Source organism: Phycodurus eques, chromosome 4 (assembly GCF_024500275.1).
Source record: "Phycodurus eques isolate BA_2022a chromosome 4, UOR_Pequ_1.1, whole genome shotgun sequence".
NCBI lineage: Eukaryota > Metazoa > Chordata > Actinopteri > Syngnathiformes > Syngnathidae > Phycodurus > Phycodurus eques.
The window spans coordinates 16,408,154-16,419,859 of NC_084528.1; the positions used below are offsets into that span (position 1 = coordinate 16,408,154).

An 11,706-nucleotide genomic window follows, 5' to 3' on the forward strand; every position below is an offset into this window, starting at 1 on the left:
GCTGTAAATTAAAGGGTGAGATTTACACGCAACTAGGAGCCACTGCTCATCATTTATGGGGGCATAAACAAGAAATCAGCCAAAGTGCAGAGAAAAATAGCTGCGAGCTGACAGTGAAGACTGCATATAGGGCTTTTTTTTTCTGTTTTCTAAAAATGTATTTTTTGATAATACAGAGTAATAATATGAGAGTGGATTAACAAAAATAACAAAAACAAAAATCAGACAGGAGAGGTGCAGTGCAGAGAAACAAAATAAAGACTGTAGACCTAACAGCCACTTGTAATGCTCTGGTTGAAATGGCTCTGTTTTGGGGGGAGGTTTTGTCTCATGCAAATGCAAAGTATGGCTTTCATTACCATACATACATTATAAAAACCTTAGAGTAATATAATTATTAAGAAGAACAAAAAGATAAGAGCGGCACGGTGGACGACTGGTTAGAGCGTCAGCCTCACAGTTCTGAGGACCGGGGTTCAATCCCCGGCCCCGCCTGTGTGGAGTTTGCATGTTCTCCCCGTGCCTGCGTGGGTTTTCTCCTGGCACTCCGGTTTCCTCCCACTTCCCAAAAACATGCATGAATTGGAGACTCTAAATTGCCCGTAGGTGTGAATGTGAGTGCGAATGGTTTTGTTTTTATGTGCCCTGCAATTGCCTAGCGACCAATTCAGGGTGTACCCCGCCTCTCGCCCCGAAGATAGCTAGGATAAGCTCCAGCACGCCTGTGACCCTAGTGAAGGATAAGCGGTACAGAAAATGGATGGATAAAGAAAACAAGGGAAAAAAATTAAATTGAATTCAACGGCTATATAATGCATACGGTAAATACTACTCAGATTTGAGAATGAAACACAGAAGACTGTTACAGAGCAATAATAACATTAGTTGTTTTTTGTATTGATATATGTGCTGTCTGCGTGTGTTGACATCATTTGTCTTCAGACATAGGTTTTTTATATTTATTATTGCTGCAACATTGATGCTAGTTTTGTTAGCCTGTCAAGGGCTTTTTTCATTGTTTATCAGCATTAAGCCAGCATTTTTTGTTACCGGTAAATAAACAACTCAAATCTCTTTTTGTTATATGTTTAGTTTGACAGCACACTTCAACTTGGAGTGGCAAAAAACAGGTTTAAGCAAGCACTTGGACTCTTCTTTTGAGGAAGTGTTCACTCGCTGCCAAACTGCTGCTTGTTGTAAAGTTCACTGCCACCATAGCTAGTGCTCGTAACTCTACGTTTTGCTCGCAACTCCAAAAATAAAAATCGGGCGCACAACCGCTCATATCTTGAAAAACCCGTAAGTCGGGTAACTCGTAATTCTAGGTACAGTATCACTGTATACAGCAGCCTATGAGTTGGGTTACCACTCAGTGTGTGGGACGGTAATACAGTATGTAAATTAGGGCCACTGTTTCATAACAGTGGGGTTGGATGTACATAATGACTCCCTCACAGACATATTTTCAGAAATGGGCCGATAACAGAAGATTTTCTTGATTGCGTTATTTCACACTTGATGGGCAGTCCCTCTAGAGACTCAACTATTTGTATACATATAATTACAAAGTCATCTTTCCAAAATATGTCCCCTTTTATCTGAAAAGTAACTAATATTGTAGTTTTCCTGGTATGTGGCTGGGGTTCCTCCATTTTATTCAAAATAAAAAAGGCCTCTGGTAAGCGAGTGTGACAGAAAGACTTCTTCACACCTTCCTAAAAAGCATTAGGGTTGTAAGGATGATACATTCTCACTTTAAACGTCACACCAACCTCTCTGTCTCCATCCCGTCTCATCTTCTCACCTCATTTTCACCTTCCGTCCACTTCCCCTTCCTCCCGTGTCTCCTCCCACGGCCTTTCAAGCGTTTATCACCTCGCCGGCAGTCTGCCCTCCTGTTCTCGGTTCACCTGCAGTTCAATCCCTTTAGCACTGGCTGCAAGCTCTCTAAGAGAAAGCGTGGGGGATACGATGGAATAAAAAGTGAGGCAGGGAAAAGGACGGCGGAGGTCAAACATAGGTTAACACGTGTCATTTGAGTTGAATCCCCAGAGGGAACCCTGGGGGGTGCTGGAGGAGGAGGCTGGGTTTGCACCGGGGGGGTGGGGAACGTGAAGGGTGGAGGAGCATTCAAGGGAAGGTTCATCACCAGCTACTTAAAGAAGGGGAAAAAGAGATGTTTCCTTGCAGCTGCAAGGTGGGCCTGCAGGTGTTCGTTCTCATCTCCCTCTGTACTCATTTTTTATTTCAAACTTAGAGAGAACGACAGTGAAAGTGAAATAGTGGCCGTCCGCAGCGAGCGCTAAACTGTAGGCGAAAAGCGCCGGCCAATTTATGGGCGTCAGCCTCCGGCGCTGTCACCTTATGAAGGGAGGATGGGGGATTAAATCTTGCAAAAGGAGAAGAAAAGGTGAGCGGTGCCAAATGGGAACTTAGAGAAGAGAAGTTGGATGGAAGAGATGCTTTGGGGGTGATTTTTACTTTTGGTGTCCAGTTGGGGTGGGAAGCAAGGTGTAACAAACCATCACGAGATAATTGATATACAGTGTTTCCCTGCTATATCATGGTTCATTAAACGATCGTTTTTATGAGTTTTTACAGTATACCTACTGTAATGCCCTCGCATGTGGCAAAGGAGAGCCACTGTCATCGATTCACTTTTCAGCTGTTTATTGAATGCAGGGAGGACAGTAAAGCACATAAACACTCACGCAAAAGCTGCTGTCGGCACCCAATCATTCACACTAACGGCACATGCCCCCCCGACCAGGCCCCGCCTCCTTAAGGCAAATACCATTACATAGACACTACAATACGTACATTTATCACGCATTTTATGTAGTTACTTACTTGACGTTTTTCGATATACGAGATGTCGTTCAGATGATTTTTTTTACTTTGATTTGTGGATGCAAACTTGAAATAAGAGCGTTGTTTGGTGGCACTGAAATCAAGTCCCTTCACAACAAGCAGCAGTTTGGCAGATATTGAATATTTCTTCAACAATGAGGCTTCAAGCCATTCATTGCCACTCCCAGTTTAAGTTTATTGTCAAACTAAACATAAAAACAAAGAAATTTACACCTTATTTAAAACAACCACATAGCTTCGCCTTTCAGTCCGGTAACTTAAAGCTAACACTAAATAGCAATTATTTCGCAGTTCTATAACCGTTTTAGCAATGGATTGAACACAAACGTGCAGACAATGTAACAGTGCTCACAGTTATATATTATTTATCCGCCATTAAAAATGACTAAAATTAGTGCCGTAATGATGAGCTGGGAAGAGTTGAGATGAGCTGGGAAGAGTTGAGATGCCTCGATAAACAGTATATCCATCTGTCTTATACTGCCCCCAGGTGGCCAATGCGGGCACACCAGAAAGAGCAGCACAATGGCTATTCAATTGATGCAGTGTGACAAAAAAAAAGTTTTTAACACTTTAATACTATTTAATTATCTCATTAATGTATGATTTTATGCAGTACAATGTTATGGAGTGATATTTTTTCACATTAAAATACACATTGCAGTAATTTTTGTTGTTGTTTTGGGTGAAGGCTGGAAAGGTATAATGGCATTTCCATTAATTTCAATGACGAAAGATGATTTGAGAGTGTTTTGAGTTACAATGGTGGTCATGGAACAATCATACGGCCCCTCTATATTGCATATCGCCACGCAATATTGCATATATCACAGTTTATCTCTCGTTCTACAACTGACTGACTCGGAGCGAGCCGCGCTGAACCAATACCTGGCCGCTGGAAATAACCAATCTAAACCGCACGTGCTAACATATAATATGAGTATTTTCAACAATCTCCACTTTGCTACAAGGGAACCCTAAGTATCTTCTTACTCTTACTTACCACATAGTACGTACAGGAGACCCATGGTCTCCTACATGGTGTTTGTTCGTTACCATGTCTCGTGTCGACTGATGCGTTCAATGCGGAATGGTTTGTGGAAGACCGACATACCTAAAAACCATGCTGAACTGAATCGATTTGAGAAAAAATATGAAATTGATGAAATTTGCCAGCGAATTACATAATTAAATACAGACCTACATATATAAATAAATAATTAAATACATAAATAGACGGATATTCTTTTCTCATTCAAATATACAAAAAGACCAATCTAAACACACATGCTAACATTAGCTTACCCTATTGCTGTGCCTTAGCTCTGAGTGCTGCAGTATTATACTCCTCCGTCTCCACTTTTCTGCAATGGTGCATTAAGTCTCCTCTTCAATCAAGTGTGTCTCCTTACCGGAAAGCAAATACAGACACTCGTTCCCCTCCATTGTTGTTGTTTTTGTTAGCGTTTCTCGTTTTGAATGGTGTGTGCAATGTGGTGTGTTTTTTCACAGTTTCCCTAGTCCAGCTGAGTCAGGCCAGTCGTGCGCAGCACTGATTATGTGCCTTCCCATCAGTGATGATGAAAATAGAAATAATTGCACTGCTTTTTATGCAGCTAAATAAGGTTACCAAACCATTAGAAACACTTCCATGATGCAGCACAGTTCTGCACAACTGCAACTGTGATCATAAACATATTGTTAAATTAATGTAGAAGGCTGAATTTCAGAGAGAGCTTCTGCATTTGACCTCATTAGTTTTTGCCTGTGTACCTAATGAAGCTTCCAGTGAGCGTACACACACACATACACACACACACACACACACACACACACACACACACACACACACTGGAGTCTAAATACTCATTTTTGAAAAAAAAATAATTCACACATATACAGACAAACTCAGAGCTAGCGGACTCATCTGCAGAGTGCAGTGTGGACCGAGCCTCCAATTGTTGTTTTGTTTCTGTGCGACTGTTATGAAGGACAAAATTGGACTCTTTATGTTTATGCATTCAATGCGTAGCTGTGTGTGTGTGTGTGTGTGTGTGTGTGTGTGTGTGTGTGTGTGTGTGCTGGCCACCGGTTTGAGAATGTGCTGATTGTGTGACGAAAGCCCAAAGGGCTTCTTTATGTAATTGAACAGAGCTGCTGCCCTCAGATGAATAGCCAAGCCAATGAAACCCCATTAGAATTGAATTGAAGCGAAGAGAGAAGGACGGAGAATGGAAAGATATGAGCCATTATATGAACGTACTGTATGCAACGTGCATTCATCTGCATGGGTTCAAGTGTGTGCGCGCATGTGTGTGTTTAAAGACATAGGTTGTATTTTATTGTTTAGGGCCAGCACATCTTTAATGCAATTGGTCTTCCAATTCAGCTTCTTGAGGGAACAAACAATATTTTTATAAAGAAAGTTCCCTCATTTTGTGTTATGAGCCAACATCGTTAAAATACCCAAAGGCATAAAACTGAGATTGCGTTGTGGTCGTCAACATGTTTACTGACCTCTCATGCCCGCTGGATTGAGGCCTTGTCATCAAGGGAGTCCCCATGCATGCATTAGTTTTGTTATTTTAATTTGGCACGGGTCGCGGAGACTGCATAGATTCAGAAAAGGCTATTTGGAGAGTAGACTGTTGCGACAGGACAGGGGGAAAAAAGGCGAAGAATATGACATGACCAGGGATTAGTTCAGGTCTCTTTGGCCATTGTAATGAACCAACGGGATAATTGGATTGAAAAAAAAAAAAAAAAATGCAATTTATGAAAAAAAAAATGCAATTTCATGAAACATCCCAGACACTGGCAGAACATAATGGCGTCAAGGCCCAATTATGTCATAGCACCACACAAAGATCTTCTAATTTGAAGGGTTGACCCTTCAACGCGTCCCATGTAGCCATGTTGCATCATGACTGGCTTGTTTCAGATCAAAAACTGCGTAAAACATGCCACATTGAAAGCAAGAGGAGACTGTGGGCAACAAAAATATGCTAACAAAAAAATGACAGCTGCAGCAAAGAATACAATTGTAGCATTTTGTTGTTGTTGTGATTTACATCGAGATGTGAGCACTGTATGGTGGCAGTGAACTCATACCATGGTGCCACACATAGTAAAGTGCCTGTTCCAAAATGTCAGGCATAGCATCCTCAGGCACACTTCTGTGAGGAGGCGATACTGAGAGAGACGTCATTATCGCGAGTGCCACCACATCCATCGGTGGAAATATAACATAGGCCGTGTGCCTGATTGGCAGCCGTGCAGCATCAATGGCTAACAATACGAGGCGGCGTGCCGGCAGCCAAGAGGACGGCAGCTTGCCGAGCATTCTCCTTAATTAAGCCAAAGAGAGGCAGGGAGGGAATGTCGAAAGATAGAGAGAGTAAAAAAAAAAAAAAAAAGATCTAAACGGTGAGAAAGAAAAATGATTAGGTCACCGGTGCGAAGAGGAATTAATCCGCGTCCTGTTAATTAGCACTACATCCTTGATCATTAATCCTCGGCCTTCACACTGGAGTGTCTAACACACACATTCACTGTAAACGCCTTGTTTGCTTATCAATTCTTCACTTCAGGGATTACGCGTTCATTTCCTCACAAAACACTTTTGCATCCGCATGACAAGTGTACATCTCTTTTTAAGAATGAAATAGTGAAGGAGGAAGGACGGGTGGAAGCGTTAGTGCTGACAAAAGAGGAGTGCAGAAAGAGATTGATGACCTCAGGGCCGGTGGGAGAAAGAGAGGAGAGACAGCGGAGTACTTACCAATAAATTAACTCCTGACTAGAAAGCCCACTGGTGCGTGTTGCTATGCAGCATGCGGGGAGGTGCGTCGCATGACACAGTGGAAGTTTGGAAGCTCCAACGTGATCCGTTTGGGTTTGGAAACTGTTTGCACCCATTGGAAATACAGTAGGGCTGCGACTAACAATTCTTTGAAGAATCTATCTCTCGATGTTTTTATTATTAATTGATGAAACTGACAAAAAAAAAAAAAATTCCATCCCTTTATTAAAAACAGGACATTTCAAATTGACAGATTTGCAGAAAATACACAAAAATAAATTGATTGTGAATCACGTACTGGTTTGGTCTGTAATATGTCGGAAACTAAGAAAAAATGTTGCTCATTACTTTCCTAAATAAAAGCAGATGTTTGCAAATGTCTTATTTTGATTAAACACAATCAGTTTCTAATCTGTTTTCATGAAGGACTGCAAAAATCAGAGAATATTTGCTGTTGAGAAACTGAAATGCTAAGGATTTAGAAAATTTTATGTTAAGCAATGTCTCAAGGATTAATTGATTGTCAAAATAGTTGTGGATTAATTTGATAATAAATTAGTTGTCAATTAATCAATTAAAAAATACAGTAATCCCCCGAGTTGCCAGTGTCTCCCATGATATTCTGACAACTCCCATTCTGTTACGTATGATGGCGCTCCTTCTTTTGGAATAAGTGAAAAAAGCAAAACATGCACAGTTGAAACCTTGAATACAAAAATTGTTAAAATCTCTCGTGATGCGCATGAGATCTCACCTATTGCCAAATATTGTTTAACTTTTAACGCATGTTCATCTCAGAATTTTGGGTCAAATTCCAAATTAGAAAAGACGAAAAAGCAAAACATTGTCAGTTGAGTCCTTAAATGCACTTACATTTTCTTCCATAGGAAATAATGTAAATGAGTTTAATCCGATAAATATCAAAAGTAGCTTCTCCATTTCTTCTATTATCTGTGGCCTTTGCTTTGTAATGCTCGTCACTCCATTGGCAACACTAGCTGCCTTTATTAAATCTTTATTCTTTAGGATAGTCAAAATTGTCGACTTAGCCTGACGATACTGGTTAGCAAGATTTGTAAGACGCACACCATTTTCATACTTAGCGATTATCTCCTTCCTTATATCCACTGTGGTTCGCACACCACTTTCCTTTTTTCTTTGCTGCTGGTAGCTCTGCTGTCTTTGTTTGGGCCCCTGGCTAAGAAAATTGTACTGGAATAATAAAAAAAATAATCTTGAGAGGCACTCGCAAATGTGATGAGAGTATTGACGCTATGACTGCCTGACTCGAAATGGGCAGTGGCTCGTTTCGACTACTGTCCCGTGTGCGTTTGGCATCGCTCGGTTAGACTCGGCTACCCGTTCAACGTGAGTTCGTCTTTGCTCGGGTGTTCGGGCTCCGAGAATTTGGTCGAACTCGGAGGCATTTTTTACTCTGAATTTTTGGTCGAAGTCCGATTTGTGCGAGTCGTTTGAATTCCGAGATACCACTGTATTAGTTTTCGGGGTATCGCACCCATGGGAGATGTGGGAGTGTCGCAAAACCCCCACTATTGACACCCTGACTTTACATGCTGCATCCCCCACCCTACCTTTTTTCTTAATAACGTTGCGAGGCGTGTCAAATGTTATTTTTAGTGTAAGCCATAGATAGTTAAAAAAAAAATGGACGGCGGGGCGCAAATTTCCCCCAGGCCATAGTTTGGACACCCCTATTTTAGAGGCATATTTTGGTCCAATTCTGAATTGTTCAACAACAAACATGCAAAAAAACGCAGAGTTGTAGTTTTCTACTAAGTATTACAAATTTTGTACAAAATCTAAATTCTCCTGAGCAGTCTCACAGGGATGCGTTGATGTGGTGTCAGCTATTGTTTTTGTCATTCAATGCGAGGATCGACTTTCATACCTCTCACACTACCTCACATTGTGCCACCGCCATCGATTCGCCAAGCGTATTGTTGGCCTTGGAATGAGAGAGTCTCTGAGAACTGTTGTTTCCATTGGAAGTGCATCTGTCACGGAAAAATGCCTACGTCTCTCCTGCCTATTCCAGCGATGTAGCGAGTGCGTCGCCGTGATAGAACATGTTGCTCGTTATGTGGTATAGTTACCTTATCTTCAACCTGTGCTTTGATACATGACCTCCCATTGTAGCTGAGGCCCAATCTCATTTTCTGAGCCGCTTCTCCTCACTAGGGTCGCGGGCGTGCTGGAGCCTATCCCAGCTGTCCTCGGCAGGAGGCGGGGTACACCCTGAACTGGTTGCCAGCCAATCGCAGGGCACATACAAACAAACAACCATTCGCACTCACATTCACACCTACGGGCAATTTAGAGTCTCCAATTAATGCATGTTTTTGGGATGTGGGAGGAAACCGGAGTGCCCGGAGAAAACCCACGTAGGCACGGGGAGAACATGCAAACTCCACACAGGGGGGCCCGGGGATTGAACCAAGGTCCTTAGAACAGTGAGGCTGACGCTCTAACCAGTAGTCCACCGTGCCACCCATTTATATATTTGGAAAACAAAAATATTAATAAATAAAAAATATTGTCCATATTTTTTCTGCTGAATATATAATTTTCAAATAATCATGAAATTAATATTATAATAAATATAATATTATTATAAAATATTAAAATAAATGAGAAAATTAAATAATGTCAATCATTTGTTTCTGCTAAGTATATAATTAAGTCAGTCATGAAGTAAAATAAATGATATAATAAATCCATCCATCCATCCATTTTCTTTACAGTTTATCCTCACTAGGGTCGCGGGCTGCTGGAGCCTATCCCAGCTATCTTCGGGCAGGAGGCGGTGTACAGCCTGAACCGGTCGCCAGCCAATCGCAGGGCACATAGAAACGAACAACCATTTGCACTCACATTCACAACTATGGGCAATTTAAAGTCCTCAGTCAACCGACCACGCATGTTTTTGGGATGTGGGAGGAAACCGGAGTGCCCGGAGAAAACCCGCCCAGGCACGGGGAGAACATGCAAACTCCACACAGGCGGGGCCGGGATTTGAACCCCAGAACTGTGAGGCAGATGTGCTAACCAGTCGGTCACCGTGCCGGCTATATATCCATCCATCCATTTTCTGAGCCGCTTCTCCTCACTAGGGTCGCGGGCGTGCTGGAGCCTATCCCAGCTTTCATCGGGCAGGAGGCGGGGTACACCCTGAACTGGTTGCCAGCCAATCGCAGGGCAGATAGAAACAAACAACCATTCGCACTCACAGTCATGCCTACGGGCAATTTAGAGTCTCCAATTAATGCATGTTTTTGGGATGTGGGAGGAAACCGGAGTGCCCGGAGAAAACCCACGCAGGCACGGGGAGAACATGCAAACTCCACACAGGCGGGGCCGGGGATTGAACCCCGGTCCTCAGAACTGTCAGGCTGACGCTCTAACCAGTCATCCCACCGCGCCGCCGTCGGCTATATAATAAATAATTATTCAGAAAATTACATTTTATTCAATAATTATGACAAAGGTCTGTGTCATGCCTGGATCTAATATCAATTTTTGAAATAATACACTCATAAGAAAAATAAATGATATAATAATATTAAAATTATGTAATTTTATTATATGAAAATAAACCAAATTATTTCACATTTATTTAAATAATGTAATCTGCCACTGTTACTGTAAATATAGTATATACACTATACATGTAAAATTGTAAAATGTCTAAATCCAAAAATTAATAACATCAAAATAATCAGCAGAATTGAAAATATAATAGCATAATAAAAACCTAAATAATATAATAACTAATAAGGCTTTATCTAATTTATGAATAATAATCAGATGCAAATAAAAACAATAATGATCAAAAATAAAAATAGAAAATAAATAGCATACATCAAAATAGTTATGAATCCAAGAACATATTTTAAATGTAATAAATAATGCAGGTAATTGAAATCATTAATTAAGGCTTGATCTCATTTATGCATAAAAAAAGATAGCAACATATTAAAAAGCAAAGCAAATATTAAACATAAAAATAATGATAATAAAATATACATTAAATAATATACATCAAAATAATAAAGAAAATTAATTAAAATAAATTGTAATATAATACACAATGTCAACAGAAAATAGGAAGAACAAAATACATATAAATGGGAAAATAAACAATGGAAATTAAAATATACAGTAAATAAATAGTAAAATTGCCGCTGCTATAGTGGGCCTGGAATGCTCTGGTCTATAGTATATGGAGCAGTTTGAGAATATTAGAATCATCATTACCCTGAAGCACAATTTGTGATTTAACTCCCAACCATTTCCTTATGTCTCTTCCTTTATGTGGAGCCATAACCCGGCCATTAAAGCCCTGCAGACGTGTGTGTTAAAATGTCTGTCTATGTTTTAGATAGAATCATGTAGCATTTTGTCCACGTGTGTGATCCCATCCCTTGTGTGTCTGTGTAGATAATGTGTCATTCCCAAGCATGACCCCTCTCACTCACACTTCCCATCCCATCGTCAACCCATCCCTCCCGCTGGACACAAAAGGTAACGCACCTTCACTTTTTTTTTTTTTTTTTTTTAAACTGTTGCTCTTCATCTCCATCCTTCTATCCTTCTTCTCGTTTGGTGTCTTCCTCTTTTGTCTCAGGTGGACATACACACACATACAAACGCACCCTTTGTTGTGCTGCAACCTTCCTTTGTCAAGTATTTACACAAGCTCGGGTACCTGCGGATGCTCTGCCATTCGCTGCACACAATTGCCCGCTCCTGCTTCCTGCTTCTTATCGCTGCCCGCACATTTGACCAACTCAGCATTTGTGCATATACAGCGTATGTGTGTGTGTGTGTGTGCGTGTGTGCGTGTTATATGTTGTGTATTTTATCAACACATTCAATAATAACATAATTAAATGGAATGAAATGAATTAAACAATTTTGGCACATTTTTTGCTTCAGTTCAATGGACGTGCTGTTTCTTCTGCATGTCAAAAGTAAGCCACAGGTATATTAGTCGTTCTTCTCAGATGATAAAT

At 40.8% G+C, this 11,706-nt stretch overlaps 1 protein-coding gene across 3 annotated transcripts in view; it reads left to right on the top strand.

The window, feature by feature from the left end:
• Positions 1-11,706, top strand: part of cadm4 (cell adhesion molecule 4) — a 253,651-nt gene that overhangs the window by 227,402 nt on the left and 14,543 nt on the right. For 2 of the 3 annotated variants that reach the window (XM_061675622.1, XM_061675621.1), the window contains one exon: positions 11,132-11,215. The exons of the other annotated variant lie outside the window; for it this stretch is intronic. In XM_061675622.1, the coding sequence (XP_061531606.1) occupies positions 11,132-11,215 (84 nt within the window). The remainder of the gene's footprint in view (positions 1-11,131; positions 11,216-11,706) is intronic. 3 annotated transcript variants of the gene reach the window in all.